The sequence below is a fragment of the Primulina huaijiensis genome, chromosome 9 (assembly GCF_012295235.1).
Source record: "Primulina huaijiensis isolate GDHJ02 chromosome 9, ASM1229523v2, whole genome shotgun sequence".
Taxonomy (NCBI): domain Eukaryota; kingdom Viridiplantae; phylum Streptophyta; class Magnoliopsida; order Lamiales; family Gesneriaceae; genus Primulina; species Primulina huaijiensis.
The window spans coordinates 1,267,650-1,285,881 of record NC_133314.1 but is presented as its reverse complement, the minus strand read 5'-3'; the positions used below and the strand labels follow the sequence as shown (position 1 = coordinate 1,285,881).

Here is an 18,232-nt window from a genome sequence, read left to right as displayed (position 1 = left end):
AATATATATATGAGTGATGTTACATGTACATCCATATTTGTACATCAATTTGTACAACACAAAAAATTCAATTTGTCAAAATTTCACTATATATTGAATACAAAATCTCGTGATATCAAAGTAAAATCTCGAGATATAATGATTGTAAATATCGTTGTAACGATAATATTCTTTGTACCTTTAGTATTATTTAAAAAATAACAGTCCAATGTCTAAGCCCATCACGTTATTAATTGTGTGAGTCCAATAATTCCATAGACTAAATTAGAGCTCTTGATGATCATTAATTAGTTAGTTAGTTAGTTAGTTAGTTATTGAAAGGTTTTCCTTTTCATTTATTTATGTTTTCTTCAGTTAAATAATATTGTCAATTGAATTGCTTTTTATTATGTGAATTTTAAATTTCCAACTCAAATCATTAAATTATGTATTTCAAACTTCATATTTTACTAAAAAAACGAGTACAAAAACATTGTAACATTTTCTCGATTTGATTTTTCCTATTAGTTGCTCGCACATATTTTCATAACTGACTCGAGCCTCGGAGCGATACCTGGAAAACCTTTTGTCGCCCTGCTCACATTTGTTTTGTTATTTCCGGTCATCATCGTCTCGGATACACACACATTTCTAACGACTAGACTAAAAGAATTTTATATGTCAATAAAGACTTTAAAAAAAAATATACAAACGTTATTATATCAACTCCGTCCCGTGCATTTACAACAAATAAATAGTCATAACTTTCTTGAAAATTTAAAAAAAATTCAAAAAAATATACGCGTATCTTCCTAATTAAAATATCATTTTAAAATTTCCNTATAGAACAATAAAGTATCGTCAAAATATCCACATGCTGCACTCTTTTCCGATTCGGGCCCGTTTCTGCCACTGATTATCAATCTTTTGGCCTCGTTTCTCTGTTCCGCATGAACATCGTCCATCTCGATATCTCTTCTTCCTGTGGATTTTGGATGTCTAGAATGAACAGATCACTGTATTTTTAGCACGTATCAGTGTTAAGTACCAAATAAGTTGTTTCCCTGATGCCGATTTATGTTTGTTTTTACCCCTTCATAATCGCGGGCCCTGTTCTTGGATTCCACGAGTGGTTTCTGAAGTTCATTTTGATGGATTCTGTCTGGTTGTTGAAGAAATTCACCCTGGTTTATGAATGTTTGGGCATGTTTTTTCTGTTTGGTTTTGGGTTGAAGTTGTTGTATTCGGATTGGTTCCCGTGGAGTTTGATTCAGCTTTTACGTGATCTGACCGTGAAATCCGGTGGATTAAAGAACGGATTTTGTCTAAGAAATGTTCTTGATGGGAATTGGGTGATTCTGAAATTCTTGAAGGATGATCCGGAAGTACCGCTGATTGATGAAACCGAGGAGAAAAGGGACGAAAAATCTGACATTTTAACTGATTCTGATCAAGAGCTTAATGCCGAAAATGATGTCGAAACGGAGGATGTTTCAGAGTTACAAATATTGATTAAAATTGAACGTCGGAGAGTGAGTGCAGCCCGCGCAGAACTCGAACAAGAAAGGGCTGCGTTTGCCTCCGCTGCTGCCGAGGCAATGGCGATGATTTTACGCCTTCAGAACGAGAAGAACTCGATCGAATTAGAGTTGAATCAGTACCGAAGACTAGCTTTAGAGAAGCAGATACATGATCAACAAGTGATTCAATCACTGCAAAATCTTGTGTGGAGCCACGAATCCGAAAGGCAAATGCTCGAGCATCAGCTCAAATCGTGCGGGTTTTCCAATGTCGACGAAAGGGATGAATTTGAGGGAGATTTGAGGAGTTGTTTTGAAGAAATTGAGGATGTTCTCGAAAATGTTTTGTACAGCTCCCGCTGCCTTGATTTTAACTTGTCGCACGAGACTGTTCTTGTATAGGCACTTGGATGCTCTGTTGCGTCTTTTGTGTTATGGAGGAATCATGAATTAGATATACTAACCTTAAGGTATCAAATATAATTTTATTATCATTGCAATAATGGGCTTGTGGTATCTGTATTCTTTATTTTTTTTAATTATTATATAATCACTCTTTTTTTTTTAATTATTATATAATCACAACAACAATGTGAGATAGTATTATGAGTCAATTTTGTGATACATATATTCTATTTGAGTCATTCATGAAATATATTATTTTTTATGTTAAAAATACTAATTTTTATTCTAAATATAAGCATGATTGACTTTATTCATGAGATGATATCACAACATATCTACTAGTTAGAGATTTTTTTCGTTGTCATGTTTCTTCGGAGACAATTATGTCACTCTGCTCCATATAAATTCTATACATAACAAGTCTAATTTCTAGGGGGAAAATGGCAGCACACATTCATATATTTCAAGAATTTCACTGCTTAAAATCGATCGATATTTGCAAAACTTTACTATTTGAATATTCATTACGATTTATAACTTCAATCCCATTAAAAATGTATGGTATATGATAAGTTCATAAAAAGAACAACCCGCAAAATTACACTGCAATTACTAGAGAAAATTGGAGCAGCGTTGTGAGAAAGAAGACACAGGCGTGCGAGATACCCAAGCAATCCAGCAAAGGGCAAAATTTTCATTTTTACTTATATTCGTAAAAAAAAATAATATAACCATTTTGCCATGTACATTGTTAAGTTTAAATTTGTTGGTTATGGCATTCTCGCACCCAAGACGCAGCGGAAGTTTAAAAATTTTGTTCTTGGGCGTCGTGTGTTCAAAACATACATAGGGCGTTCAGAATTATACCTTTGCGTTTATTACGCTTGACTCCAAACTATTCCGATGTTTAAACGGATATAGCCCTTCTTGTAAATCCCTACGAACGGCTCTTCTCCTTTGATCGCCTAATTAGGTCCACGATCAGAAACTATGTTCCTCGCTTGGATTGCACTAGAAATCACAAACGATTTGTGCGTTGAGACTGTAGCCTCCGAATTTCTAAAATCCGGATATGAAGCGGCGCGGCGGTGGAAGGAGAAAAATTGGCCGAAACCTTTTCATTCAATTGATTTTTGGCCGAGACCTACATGATTCAAAATCATGTTTTTATGCTAATTTTTCTTAATAAATCATTAACCAAAATTATAGATTCTCAATCCATAATTAAGCAAGTCATATTTGCTTTTGACCAAAATTTTTCTTCCATAAAAAACATGATGTGGCCGTGTGTTATGTGAAGAAAATGAAGGAATTTTCTTATATTTTGTGTGAAAAATTATTCATCATTCAACAATGAGCCCTAATGGTGTATTTATAGAGTGAGACTCCTAATCTAATTAGGAGTCCTTCTCCCACAAGGACTCTAATAATTTCATTATATTTAAATTCTCATATTATTAATATATAATGTATTTATTAACCTTTAATAATACATTATATAATAATATCATATACACTTATTTTATATCAACATATAAAATATATACATGTATATGTATATAAAATTAAATAACCATTATTTAATTTATAAATTTAATCCTTGATTAATTTAACTCTAGACTCCTCTAGAATATTTATGAGAATTTGTTCATGTTAGTAGTCACTACTACTAGCACCACAATTTAATTAGTAAATTCTCAATTCACTAAATAAATGATTTCGAACTCATTATAACCCCGATCGACGATCCGAGAGCGCCGATATGTCAAGGATACAAATCTTGTTCATATAATGAAAATTGAAAATTTCGAAGATCCAAATTTTCACTTACCATATTGGGCAGCTGCCAGTTTTAGTGAACTCCTTCACAAAACAGGCAGTTCCACTCTCCTTCCTTATTTAGCAATCATGCTAACTTCCACTTCTTCCATCCTATGGAATCAGCTCATAAACTCCTTTATAAGCTTCATGTTTGATCTCCATCAAACTATAGTCGCCAAATTCCAACTCCTTGAAATTTGACTATCTCAACGAGAACACAGAATCCGATACTTGTGTGACCCTCAATGGTTCAGGGATACAGCTAGCCGTGGGTTCACAACTCCATGTGATTCAGAATAACATTTATTCTTATTCGGGTTTACCCTAGTTAACCCCATTCTTTTCATCAACTCCTTGATCAAGAATGTCAGAACTCATTTTTGATTGCACCCATCGGATCATGGTAAGAGCGTCTAGTAGCATCGCTCCATGATCCCCTAGGTATCACTGATAGTGCCTACAAGAACCTTTAGTCATGGTTAGCGTACAGTATGATCCCTTCAACACATATATCCCGATCGAATCTGCAACCATTGGTATATCGAGAGTTGCATATGAATCCGATAACGATGTGATTTATCTTTGAGTATGAATAGTGGCATGGTATGTACAACTAGGAAAACACCTTTTCCTAAAGCACATTTCTTGCTCTGGCCAGAGACTCCTTGCACTATTAACTCATCAGATCACATAGGATATCTTCACCCGTAGGCGAACGATGAATCCCCGACTACAATGTATTTGCTCCTATGTATTTCGAAACTACACCCAACCTCGCCACCTGATGACCCTCAATGGAGTCGGTAAACGGAACAAAGTGCATGCTAGTACGTATACCCCCTACATTGTCCCGGGTCAAAGGACTAATGGTGTACAACCATAACTGCGGACTATTCCACTCGATAAGTGAGAACCACTTGGACAGTCCGCGGGAGGGTTGTTCAGTGCATCATCACATGATCACCCATCTGTGTGAATGGACATCTCCATGCCCTTGCCAATGAAACATGGCGTTTACACCACAGATGCTAGTCTCGAGCTCGAGCGACCTTTATCCTTGTTTTAGGCGGCTGATTCGACTAGGAACCTATTTAGAATATACGGTACACTTCCTAATGAGTTTCATGATCTTACGTTGCGACGCAGACCTCATGGTACCTATTGTATATTCAAGGACTTTATCTATGCAGCTTGCATGGGTATACAGATAAAGTATAATGCCATAATCAAATGAAATCGTAAAATATTATTAAAATAAAGATTGTTTTATATTAGAGTCAATAAAAAACCCCAGCCACAAGTTGGCTTGTCGGGCACCTACTCTAACAAAATTACCCTAAGTTTTGGCCATGGAAAAACAATATCGAGTTGTTGCTGGTTCAGTTGTTATTTTCATATAATTACAGGACTCTAGCCGTTGGACAAGTCAAACCATTTATAGTTTTATGAGTAGTTCAAGTTGCAGACATCATCAAAAGATCATCTATTGAATTTGTCGCTAACCGGACTGTTTTACCAAAGAAGTGTTCGGAGTCATACCATTCAAACTCTAACCACACTCTAACCGGACTGTTTTATCAATAACAGTATCCTATGAAGTACTGATTAACATGAATGTTTCTTAAATGTCAAAAGTTTAACAACTTTTTAGAAGCTAAAAGAGCTGAAGCGGTAAAAAGTAAAGAAACATTAAATGCAATATACGATGAAGAGAAGTTGACGATGACAATATGATGGAAAATAATACATATGACCATTGAAACGTTTCCGACCGTTGAAAAATTTTGGGTTTAAATATGCAGATTCAAAATTTCAAATGCACATAACAACAAGACGAATACAAGATTTAAACTTTTACAATTAGTATTATACAAGATCACGAGCACACTTATTGTCCTATATCAAGCCGCTCAACTAGCACACACCTATTTGTTCATATCATATTATTAATGATCAACTTGTGTTATCCTACTGACTCTAGCAGTTCAAAGCTTTTCATTGGAAAGTTTTTCTTTTTATTTTTTATTTTTATGAACAGATGGTTCTTAAACAAGCCAGAACTAGTTGTGTTGATTTATTACTAAGAGTTTCAAATTAGCCAATATGATAAATCCTAGTCGAAGTGAATTTGTATAAATATTGCATAAATCAAAGTCTTTTATTGAATTCTTTCCTAAGTGGAAGAAGATGTAATGTATGAGTTGTTATCTCCGAACATCCACAAAATATTATCCATTTAAATTACGCACTTAATTCAGCATTTATTTATCTAGCTGATGTGTTAATTGATTCCTTGCATTAAATATAGTACATCACTAGTCTAATCAGACTATTAGCACACTCAAATTTATTTTAGTGATCTAATTAAGTTTAGGCATTCAAGAAATGATTTTAACAGTTACTAACTGTTAAAGCCAGCTCAATTTTTGTAAAAAAAATTAAAAAAGTGCAATAATTTCCTTTAAATTCTTTTTCGATACCAACAATTGGTATATAGTGAAATTTTCTTGAACTCTGATATTCACATATTCAAATGAAATCATTTAACAAAATTTATATGTTTTTCAAAAAGAATATGAAAATTGAAAAATACTTATGCAGGCAAATCTAGCCGCATAAGATGATGACATTTGGTATGTCATCATGGAAAACCCGATGAAGATCCTCAAAGGCAACCACAGCTTGTAGAAAAGCATCAGTCAGAGTGGACCCCTAAGGATAAAAAGAAAGCTAATCTAGACAACGTGACCAAAAACATTATCTAAAAGAACCTTGACAAGAACATGTTTAGCAAGATCAAGACTTGTTCTACTGCCGAATAAATTTGAGAAAAGTTGACCCAACTTCACGAGGAAAATAATCAAATAAAGAAGAACAAGCTGACCGTGACAATTCAAAAATTTGACAATGCAAATCTGAAGCCCGCTAGATTCTTAAATGAGTTTGATAAGCAATTTAACATATAATTGAACTTGTTTCACTTTGAAAAAAATGCTTTAACCTTGAACTTGCCTTGAAGGTAATGAGATAGATGTAAAGACGATGATAATGAGATAGTCTAAGGATATCAACTAACTTGAGTTTCATTATCTATTTGCAAATTTAAAAGCATATAAATTCGAGTTAGGGATCTAGACAGAAGATGAGCCTTCCACTCCTCAACCCACAAAAGCCCTAGCCGCCACAACTCTCACTCCAACCGCCTGTGAATAATCTTCCTGCAGAAAATCTGTCGATCAGATAAACAATGATATTATGTTTTTATTTGTCAAGAAATTTGAAAATTTTATGATAAAAAATCAATTAAAGTTTAATTATTATTGTAAAAATGATCAAATTGATCATAATCAAGCTTGTTTTAATTGTGGAAAGAAGGGTTACTTCATTGCAAATTGTAACATGCCAAAGAAATATAGTAAAATCCATATGAGAACAACTATAATTCATCTCAATCAATTACAGACAAGATGCAATCTCTTGAGTGACAACAAAATCCAACAAGTCTATTAGTATATCATGTAATCTCAAGTGCAATGTCTCAAAATATAGCTAGAAAAAAAAAACTTTCATGCTCGAAGATTAAACATTAAAGAACATGCTAAGTGTTGTGATGTGAAACAAAACAATCAATCCCTCCACATTTTAAAGATCAACAATGTCCTCAATGTCATGCAGTAATAAAATAAAACGAGAAAAAAAAATAAAAAGTAAAAACAATTCCCTAACACTGTCGTAGTCTTGAATGATATTATTTGGGAATGATTGTGCCAGAAATCCTCAAGTGATAATCCTTTATGATGAAAATTTCTTGGGATACAAGACAAATTATTGCTGAGAATTCAACACATATAAAATAAAATAAAATAAAATAATAGAATGAAAAACACTTCAAAAGTAGAAGCAAAAAAAAACACCGTTGTCTCCCAATAAACGCTAAATTTATTGTCTATAGCTTGACTATGGAAAAACAATTATCAAGGAGCGGCTTGAGCCCTTAGTAAGTATATTACATTATTACATATGAGACTTGTTTATGTATGCCCTCAAACTTGACATAATATTGACATTGCAATCTTGTCGTTCCACCAACACTCGACATGAACTGATTAATAGGGAAAAACAATCTAATCTAGAATGAACCTCGTAGATGATGTAACATTGTGGAGTTGGTGGAAATAAAGGATTTGCTGGTGGAATATATGTTAGGACTATATATGAGTTCAAATCTTTTATCTTGTGTCCCTTTTCATCCTCCAACTTCGTCGTTGGCTCATCTTCACATTGAGATTCCTCGAAAAATTCTTCTTTATCCAGCTCAAGATTCAAGTGAAGTTTCTGCATGATTTGAATCACTCTTCCAACTTTAGTTATTTGAGTTGTCATTGTTTAGCCACACATGATTGGTCACTAATTGTTGGGCAAAAATCGCTTCATTCTCTTGGTGGATCTCAGACACTTGTTGCATAAGAAGCTCAATTTGCTCATCCAGAAAACACATAGAGTTTGCATGACTTTCTAAAAACTTCTTATTTATCTCTGTTTGATTATTCACCATGTTTTCCAACTAGGTCGCAATTTCATCTAGATGTGCACTACAATGTTTTTTTAATGCTCAAAAGGTTGGTTCTCAGAATTTGGGCTGTAGAATTGACCTGGATGATATTGGTGACTCCAACTCTGAAGTGAAAGATCACAATGTCAGTGATAGTAGAAATCTGTCATATCATTCAACAAGTGAATCGCACTGTCGTAATCTATGTTAAACATGTGACCACAAATTTCCAAAACTCAATTAATTTACCCAACTTCTTGTTTCAAAATCCAAATCAATATATAAAATTTGAATAAGATTATGTTTTGACAAATCATGATACAGGCATTTGTTTGTCAAATCATTAAATCTCCTCCAAGCAACATAAAGTGGTTACGAGTATTATTGTGCAAAATTAGTGAATATTTTCCGATGATCCATCTTAAAGTACTTCACAAGAAAAAAAAAGTAAAAAAAAAGAAATAAAAAAATAAATGTTTTTTTTAAAAAAAATCTAGTTTCAAGCAAGAAATTTATTTTAATATTAAATAAATTAGTCCCCGAAAACGATGCCAAAAATTTGACCGACAATTGCAGTTGAGAAAAACTACAGCAAGCGGATTAGGTCAAGTAATAGTAAATTAGATGATTTTGATTGGGAAAAACTCTATCAAGCAAACTATGTCGGCACGTGTTAAAATCTAATTATTATTAAATTCTTGCACAATCAAGGTGAAATACCCTATTTTATTTATTAAACGATTCCTCGAGTTAATAAGCCTAACAGTCTAATTATTCATAATTATATTGAATTTAATTAGATCTAAATGTTCTTTGTGAAATTTCAGTTTTCACCTAAAACCACACATAGAAATCGAATCTATTCCTAAACAATTTTATTATGTATTGATTGGCGTCTTTGTTGTTATATTTAAACAATCATCTTCTGATTTATCTTTGAGACAACTTTAGGACCTTTTTGTCATTAATAGTTCTCATCTTGCATTGGTGGTTTGTTTTACATAAACCAAATCATTCATCACAAAATCGTCGCTCATTTTCTTTTTCAACTTGTCAATCTCCAGTATACTAGCTTCAACAATTAACATATCATCAATATGGAATAGTAAAAATGATATAAGACATATCAAATTTTTTTTTTTATCTAACAGTGATCTGCAGACCATCTCATAAAATTAAAAAATATGTCAAGCTTTTTATACCAGTATATAGACGTCTGTTTCAAGTCATACATATTCTTTTGAAGCTTACAGACTATTTTCTCCTTTCTTTTTATATCAAAACCTTATAGTTGTTGCATGTAAATTTCTTCTTCCAAATAACTACGAAGAAAGACGGTTTTTACATTCATCTACTGAAGATGCAGATTATATCGCGTCATTAACCTAAGAATAGTTCTGATTATGGTTATTTTAACAATCGGAGAAAAAATCTAAGTGTAAACAACTTTCTTTATGCCGAAAACATTTAACCGTCAATCTTGCTTTATAGTGATTGATATTGTCATACTTCTACTTTATTCCATAAACTCATTTACTCTGAAATGTTTTCTTCCCTTGTGATAACCCTTCTAACTAACATTTTTAATGAGGCATAAAAAATTATCTTATCATGCATGACTGATTTCCACTTGATTGATTAATTGACCTGGATTGCCTTCCAGTGTGGGCTCGGGTTCGTTTGGAAAACCATTCCTTTTGAATTTACTATAATCTCCTTGCTTAAGATTTAATAAGCCAATTGAGTAACGAGCAATTCAGTCAATTGACCTTCAAGGACAGAACCGTAAATTCACTCACGCAGGCCCCTTCATAAGAAAGCGGCTGTCGTCGTTTGATTTCGTTCCAACCAAATTTCAACAAGATCCCCTCTCTGCTCTTCCCCCACGATCCCCCCCCTTTCTCTCTCTACATATACATACATATATATAGATACAAAGAGAGGAGAGGGAAATGGGAGGCCAGAAGTTCGCCGTCCTTCTGTGCGCGGACGATTCAGACTACGTGAAGAATGTGTACGGCGGTTATTACGGGGTTTTCGTGAGAATGCTGCGGGAAGAGGGGGAGGTGTGGGACCTGTTCAGGGTGGCCAAGGGCGAGTTCCCGACGGACGATGATATCGGAGATTACGAAGGCTTCGTGATCACCGGAAGTTGCAATGACGCGCACGGGAGCGACATCTGGATCTGCAAACTCGTGATTCTGCTGAATAAATTGGACGCCATGAAGAAGAAGGTCCTCGGGATTTGCTTCGGCCACCAGGTTGTTATTTTTTAATTAATTTATTTATTTCTTCTTTTTTTCGTTGCCTTCCATTGACAACTCAGAGTTCGGCGCGTTTTCTGCCATCCTACTTGCCTCTTGTTTTAGCGCGCCAACTAGTAGAGTTTTGAGTATCCCCTAATCACTGAGAATTTTTTTTGTTACTAATTTTAATTGAAAATTTATTTTTTTGAGTTTCATATTTAGATTAAATTTATGCTAAATGAGGTCAACTCATCCATCTCAATTTTGTGATCATTAAAATATATTTTACTTGCATAAAGTTAGTAATATTCTTATTATTATTTTTTTAAAAATGTTGTGGAAAAATTCAACATGAATTGATAATGATTTTTTTGTTTTCGATATTGTTAAAGTTTGATGTTTCTTGCAGTTCGTGTTTGTTTTTGCACAACTGTCCTTTCTTTTCAGGTTCATGTCAGCTGCACGTGTCTTCGCTTAGTTCTCACTCATTTCTCCACTTTTTTTTATATTCAGAAAATTTATAAGATTGTTCTTTGAAAAAATATTTCTACTAGATATTTTGAAGATTTACGACAATAATAAATTTATGGATTTAAATAGTGTATATTACAATATTTTTATTACATCTTCTATGATAATAATAGTGCTTTTTTAAAGAAATAATTGGTGTATACACTCATCAATCACTCCGGATTTTATTATGAAATTAACGTAGAAAACAAGCCTTCCTCACCACATTGCCATTCTGTTGCCGCGACGCGGCCTCGCTAAATTTCTTTTGATTAGTGGGGAATTGATTTTCTAGCTACTGAATAAATGTATTGCATGCCAAGTTTAAACCTTTTTTTGAGAAAAAGAAAGTCAACTTTACGGGGCCTATCTTTAATTAAAATATAAGTTGAATTGCAAATGCAGATGTCACATTTTACATGGAAACCTAATTGTGACCTAAAATTTTAATTAAAGGCTAGAATTTGTCGACTCGTTGTGGTTGGAGGTTGGAAAGGTCACATTAAAATTCAATTCAATCAGCCGGAAAAGCACCCAACTTAGATTACTTTATAGTTCTAAATGTTAAAGCTTTTTGATAAATAGAAAATTTCAAAAACTTTTATGTTTGGTATCTGAGATGGAGTTGTGTACTTGTATATGATTTGGATTTGGACATTTTTGCAATACGTTCTTTTAGAAAGCCTAGAGGGTTCTTTGCTTCTTATGAATGAACAAACATATAACAAATTCAACCAAATTATTCAAAATTTATTTCAAAGTAGCTAGTAATGTCTTTGGTGGCATAATTGATGCCAAGATTCTGAATATTCCCTTTGATAAATTTTGTTTGGTTTCAAAAGGCAGTATAAAACAAGAAACTTGTTACACCTCTTTCACATTATCTTTTCACACTTTTCTCTATATTTTACCGTTAAATTATTGTTTAGTCTTGATGATGTAAGTTCCGATACCAAAAGGAACTAAGTTATTTACTCTCGTGTCCAGCTCGGAGATAGTTGGCAAAACCTTTTAATGTTTTTATAACTGATCATGCTTTTCTGATACATATATATATGGGATAAAAATGTATCCGTCTGTGCTTTTATATTTGAAGTTGTTCTAGATTTGTGCTTTTATATTTGAAGTTGTTCTAGATTTTTTAATTCAGCCACTAAGATGACTTCCTAGATAATTATCCTAACTAGCAATTGTGCTTGCGTTTACGGGACGATTTTAGTCTTTAGTTAAGATGATATATTTATAAAATGTTAATTAAAAATAACATGAAAAGAAAGTTTATAGGTTTTATTTTTTGCCGGCATACCTAGGAAAGAAAGTTTATATGGTGAGTTTGATTGCTTTGAAAAATGAATTCACATCTTATTTTATTTTTTTCATCAAAACGTTTATAAATTTGTTCCCAGTCTTATCACACATGCTTTAAGCTTCAAGAAATCTTTATGTATCAGTGTTGCACATCACTCGCAGTAGGATTTGACTTGTTTCGTGTGAATAGCAATTATGGTTTTCATAGTGGCCATATAAGGGTGTCCGTCCCATAAAATATCAAATGGTCCAAATGATTTTAAATAAGTCACAATTATTTTCTTGAATTTTTGACTTCTAAATTTTGTGGGGTCTGCGTTGAGTATAATTGCTATGCCTTTACAACTCCTTAAAGAACACAATAGTATAGTAAATTAGTATACTTATTTTAATTTTTAGTAGTAGATATTAGCAGACATAATTTTCCATCATGGAAATTCAAGAATTTGATAATATCCAAATCAAACCTTAAGCTTGCTTTGTACATGTTTTTGTATATACACGTAATGTATTTTTTCTTCTGTATTATTAGATTTTGGGACGAGCACTTGGTGGAAAGACGGGCCGAGCGACCACAGGATGGGACATTGGTATTAGGGAAGTTGAGTTCTTGCCATCACAAATATTAACTTCTCTGAAAATCCCTGCTTCCCTCTCTATCATTGAGTTCCACAGGGATGAGGTTTGGATCAAGAAAAACTGCTTCTTTATTCTGATCAACTTCGTACAAATTATAATTAACATGGGATTATCCAGGTATGGGAAATCCCTCCAAAAGCTGAGGTCCTAGCTTGGTCAAACAAGACCGGAGTTGAGATGTTTAGGTATGGCAATCACATTATGGGAATCCAAGGCCATCCGGAGTACACTAAAGACATCGTTTTACACATAATTGATCGCCTTCTCGATCACAAGCTCATCGAGGTACTTGATTATATCCCTAAAATTTAAAGAAGAGTGATCGAATCAAGGCAGTATATTTAGCCGGTTCTAGATCTCGTGTATCGATGTTCTGACACGGAATAACTGATGAGAAAGGTTCCCCCATCTAATATACAGGTTTATATTTTGGATCCCTCTTGAAAATGTGAAGCCTATAATGAGACAGGAAATTAAAAGTTAGCTAGAACTGACTGCGGTAAACGTTACTTTTATTTTTCCGTGCTTTCATTCTAACAATTTATTCACTGGTAAATGTGCAGGAGGCTCTTGTTGAAGAGGCCAAGTCTAGGTTACAGGCTGGTGAACCAGACAGGGAGGCGTGGAAGAAAGTGTGCCTAAGCTTCCTGAAAGGGAGATTGTGATAGAAACCCAAGAGCTGTAATTGTGAATAGAGAGGTTAATTGGGGCAATTTGGGAAGAGAATTGACTAGTTGGGGCTCCATTAACATCTGGGGAATTGAGTTATAAATTAAAGACATCATCGGATGTCATCATAATGAAGCATTGTATTTGCTTAAATTGGGCTAATCAATTTAATAATTATGTTCCATTAAATGTCTCTTTCTTCTATTTTATTCAAATTCTTATACATGAGAGTGAGTCTCATATAAGACCGTCTCACAAAATCCGTGAGACGGGTCAACCCTACCCATATTCAAAGTAAAAAGTAATACTCTTAGCATAAAAAGTAATACTTTTTCATGGATGACCCAAATAAGAGATCCGTCTCACAAATACGACCCGTGAGACCGTCTCACACAAGTTTTTGCCTATATATGATACATGTGATGCCAGAACCCAAGCGTCCAGTTCTGTTGTTATCTGACCAAATTTGCTACTTCAAGACCGCGACCTTTCAAAGTAAATATAATAGTATGGTAAAAACTTATGTGTGACGGTCTCACGGGTCGTATTTTGTGAGACGGATCTCTTATTTGAGTCATTCATGAAAAAGTATTACTTTTTATGCTAAGAGTATTACTTTTTTATTGTGAATATCGGCAGGGTTGACCCGTCTCAAATATAAAAATTCGTGAGACCGTCTCACAAGATACCTACTATAATAGTATTGGGTATCGTTTCACGAGATGTTAGTGTGATCCATATTTGTCATTAAAAATAATATATTTAACATAAAATATAATATTCTTCATGAATTAATTTGAATTAAAGATTTGTTTCATAAAAATGAAATTGGTTTACTATAGTATAGTTTTTATTAATAGTATTTAGTTTGAATTGGCTTCTTGAATATTTTAAACAATTTTCCGGGAATTCAGCACTCGAGTGCCTGCCTTTCTTCAACGCATACCAAATTGAATATTATTTCAACACGTTTTTTTTTCTTGTCTCATTTTAAGTTATTAATACTTCATACATTATTATAATCTTTGATAGAAGTAATTCACCTCGAAATTAATTAATTAAAATTCTCAAAATGGAAAGTACAATTCCAGATGTAATTAATAAAGACATTAATGTCTCACATACTTGTGTAAAGGTTCATTACATCGAAATAATATTTCATTCTTATTACGTCAAGAGTGATTCTTGCTTCGAAAATGAAGATAAGAAATGGTCCTCGACTCATTTATTGTTATAGGCAATTTCAAAAATTTACACGGAAAGGTATAATAATATTGAAAACCACAAATTTATTTGCCAAACAAGGTAGAAATTAACGAGAAAGGGTGTCCTTTCCCTCTCCAGTTTCGGATGAAACTCGCAAACTGTCAGGTTCATGGGACTAAAAGTCTTGCAAAGTTGATCACATGATGATCAATTGTTTTCTGGATTGTCTCAGACTTTACGATGACTATGTTATCTCCAATCGATCTCAACTCAGAAGAAATAACTGATAATAGACACAATGTAAATATCATGAAATAAGGTTTGATAATGATCTTATTCCATTCCAAAAATGGAAAGTTCAACACAATTGAGATTTTTTTTTTGAAATTGCTCGACTATTTCTACACCCCTACCTCTTTTATCACTGAGTGAACATTAAATATTTTTTTATAAAATTTAATTTGCGGAGAATAAAAAAGTCGTGACTTCTACCCTATCAAAAGCTAAAAATAAATTAGACAAGTTGCAGACATAGAAATTTGAAGACAAGATACACAGCCAACAAATTTGAAGGAAAGACGAAACTGAATATCCAAATTGCACGCGCAAGATAAATTTGATTCCACCAGATTTGCTCTCAAAGCATTATTTACGTCGAGTTATGTCAAGTTCAACAGCATCTGATGGAAAATTTGTCACAATAGATTCATAGCAATAAATATAGCAATTCAAGCAGCAATGATGAATCCGAGCAGGAGCGTTACACTTAAGAACCCATCACAGAACCGGAGTTTCTCCTGCATTCAGCCAGCATATCCATGTAGAACTGACACTTGCTGATGTCATTTCCATAGCTATTCAGACACTGGAAAAGAAAAGAGAGATGTCACACACTTGCACTCATCATCAGGAGAACTTTCTTTTAAATGACAAGGTAAGCACAGATCGTCATCTACACATTCATCAACTGAATGAAAAGAAACGTCGAGAATTATCAAAGCTCGGAGAACATTTGAGTCCAACAAATTAAGATTTGGTTTAGCTATCATCAATCTAACACAAGAGATTTAGAAATAGGTTTTAACAATCCGGACATAAATTCAAAAGCACTTTGCAATATCTATTTCAGATACCGTCCAAGCAAAGATACATCTTTTGAGATGAAATATTGACTTTTCTAACAATTAGACCGATATATTTTCAATCAGTTGATGGAACACCATGTGAAGGTTTTATAATCGAGCTACTAGCCAATCCAACTTTTATAAGCATCATGGGCTCGTTAATACACTAAAATAAAGTTCCTCATTGTACTTACGTCTTGGAATGCCTTGGAATGCACACCACAAGCATCAGAACCACCCAAACTAGCTGAGATTGGTACTGGTGCAGCAGCAGCAGCTTGCGAGACAACTGTCTCGTGTTGAATTGTACGAGGACCCATAACAGCATCCACAGCTCTGTGAGCAACTGCACTTCCGGTTCCAAATGCCATTCCTACACAAATAGAAAGAAAGTAGAAATATCGTCTCTCTCTTCCAATTCCAAGAGTATTCAGATCATATGTCTAAACTTCAGATAATTTCCAAGTACCTTGGCCTATGGTTGACCCAATGTTTCCAAGCATAGATCCACCAGAGCTGCTTTGGAGGGGGGCGGGAGGGGGAGCATGATTTACTGTGCATATGACAAGCTATATTATTACCTCCAAGTTCAAATAAATATGCACAACCTTGAGGTTGGGTAACAAGAACTTGACATGCTCAACAATAATTCAGTTCTTTTAGTTGCGAGGAAAGCGCGTGAATTTCATTAAATCACAACACATAGATACCTGGTTGAGGTGGGGGATTCCGTGCAGCTGCAGGGCGAGGAGCTGGACGTGCAGATCTTCCTGTGAGAAGTCGATCATACATAACATCAGATAATGAATCGAGAATCCATGATTGCTACATTTTAACTGTAACAGTTGAAACCCAATAGTAAAGCCACAAAAACAAAGCATTACTTCAGCAACTTGTTGGCTAACAAATAAATAAATAAATAATTAAAAGCTTCAAGACTCCATATTAAAAAAAACTTCAAGACTCCAAGACAACAGAGGAAAGCAAGTATACAACAAACTACAGTCATCAGTAGCTCATATAACGTGTGCTCGTAATGCATGTACCGCATAGGCTCAAGCTACAGCGAGGCTCAGCATTTGAGCCCAGTCACAACCAATGCATAGCCCCTCCAACAAAGTATGCAATTTGGCCATAAAGTATAAGCTTTCATGCACTTTAAAGTTATGAAGGAATCTTTTAAGTAGGCACTGAGAATAAAGATAGTGAATCCAAGATAAAATATATGATGATGATAATTCATTTCCACATATGGGTTCCTGAACATATGATTTATTTCAGGTCAATAGTTTGTAAAGTTAACAATAGATTATATTTTATTAGACTCACAAGATGATCTGCGGCTGCGCGCACATATTTTAACATAATTAGTTATCATTTTTAAAATATTTAAGCTATTGATTATTTCTTTTTACTACATTTAAGTTATTGATTATGATAAAAAAATCATTTAATTATTTTTAAAATTTAATAAAATAGGTTCTTAAAATAATTTTTATTGGATTAAAATAAGTGGTGTTTTTGTTCATCCTTTAAAATGACCAATAGTATACATATAGATTCTGATAAAGGGCGTTCCATGTCTACGGCGTTGCACCTATGCTCCGCACTGCACATCTTAGCAGGCCACACGCCTCTAATAAGTAATAACTATACCATAGACTAAGAATGTTTTTCCTTCCATAAAGATTGAACACATGAAAGCAGAATGATCATAGTGAAGGAAAAATAACAACAAAACTCAGTCGAGCTTCCAGAGAAGCTGCAGTCGCAATTCTCCAATATAAATATTTAGTTTTAAAAAAATTAATCAAACTGATCGCATCTAAAGCGCCACAACAAAACAGAAACTTAGTACCAGAAAAATTGGCATTTCACAAACAAAGATTACATAACATCTCTAGCGATTAAGACTGTAAATCCAACTCAAGCTTGAAAATTTCTATAAACATAAAAAAGAAGAAGATAAACACGTACTATAATGCAGCAGGAAACGAAAACTAAAAAAATCCTTGGTAGAAATAAATCATAGCAAATTCCAAACCAATATAGCATAATATCACTAAAAAAATGAAGAAATTAAGCAACCGACTTACCACCGGAGCTACGGCGAGGCATGTTTGATTTCGAGCAAACGGCGACGTAGAAAACCTAGGAGAGAAAATGAGGATTGGCGGTCACGAAACCTCCTTTTATATATATATATATATACACGAACAATTGTGGACGAGGAGCGAGAGATTTTTCGCCAAA

The 18,232-nt window shown here is 33.9% G+C and overlaps 3 protein-coding genes across 3 annotated transcripts in view; 1 reads left to right on the top strand and 2 right to left on the bottom strand.

The window, feature by feature from the left end:
- LOC140984804 (probable pectin methylesterase CGR3) overlaps window positions 1-4,634 on the bottom strand; it is a 72,426-nt gene extending 67,792 nt beyond the window's left edge. Inside the window, exon 1 of the mRNA XM_073452438.1 lies at window positions 4,625-4,634. The gene's annotated coding sequence lies outside the window, so the exon portion shown is untranslated. The remainder of the gene's footprint in view (window positions 1-4,624) is intronic.
- A 5,490-nt stretch (window positions 4,635-10,124) lies between these two features.
- LOC140984096 (gamma-glutamyl peptidase 5-like) lies at window positions 10,125-13,838 on the top strand. Its single transcript, XM_073451279.1, has 4 exons — window positions 10,125-10,538; window positions 12,874-13,023; window positions 13,098-13,265; window positions 13,544-13,838. The coding sequence occupies exons 1-4, from the start codon at window positions 10,230-10,232 to the stop codon at window positions 13,643-13,645; spliced, it is 729 nt and encodes a 242-aa protein (XP_073307380.1). The 5' UTR covers window positions 10,125-10,229; the 3' UTR covers window positions 13,646-13,838.
- A 1,606-nt stretch (window positions 13,839-15,444) lies between these two features.
- On the bottom strand, window positions 15,445-18,187 carry LOC140984926 (uncharacterized). The gene is made up of 5 exons (XM_073452624.1): window positions 18,076-18,187; window positions 16,690-16,749; window positions 16,449-16,532; window positions 16,174-16,352; window positions 15,445-15,720 (listed from the first exon to the last, which is right to left on the bottom strand). The coding sequence occupies exons 1-5, from the start codon at window positions 18,095-18,097 to the stop codon at window positions 15,622-15,624; spliced, it is 444 nt and encodes a 147-aa protein (XP_073308725.1). The 5' UTR covers window positions 18,098-18,187; the 3' UTR covers window positions 15,445-15,621.
- Window positions 18,188-18,232: the final 45 nt, after the last annotated feature.

Coding starts and splice junctions, on each gene's coding strand:
- LOC140984096 (XM_073451279.1), top strand. CDS start 10,230: ATGGGAGGCCAGAAGTTCGCCGTCCTTCTGTGCGCGGACGATTCAGAC. Junction 13,024..13,097: donor TTGAGTTCCACAGGGATGAG/GTTTGGATCAAG, acceptor GGGATTATCCAG/GTATGGGAAATCCCTCCAAA. Junction 13,266..13,543: donor TCGATCACAAGCTCATCGAG/GTACTTGATTAT, acceptor GTAAATGTGCAG/GAGGCTCTTGTTGAAGAGGC.
- LOC140984926 (XM_073452624.1), bottom strand. CDS start 18,097: ATGCCTCGCCGTAGCTCCGGTG. Junction 16,750..18,075: donor GCCTCGCCGTAGCTCCGGTG/GTAAGTCGGTTG, acceptor GACTTCTCACAG/GAAGATCTGCACGTCCAGCT. Junction 16,533..16,689: donor GAATCCCCCACCTCAACCAG/GTATCTATGTGT, acceptor TCATATGCACAG/TAAATCATGCTCCCCCTCCC.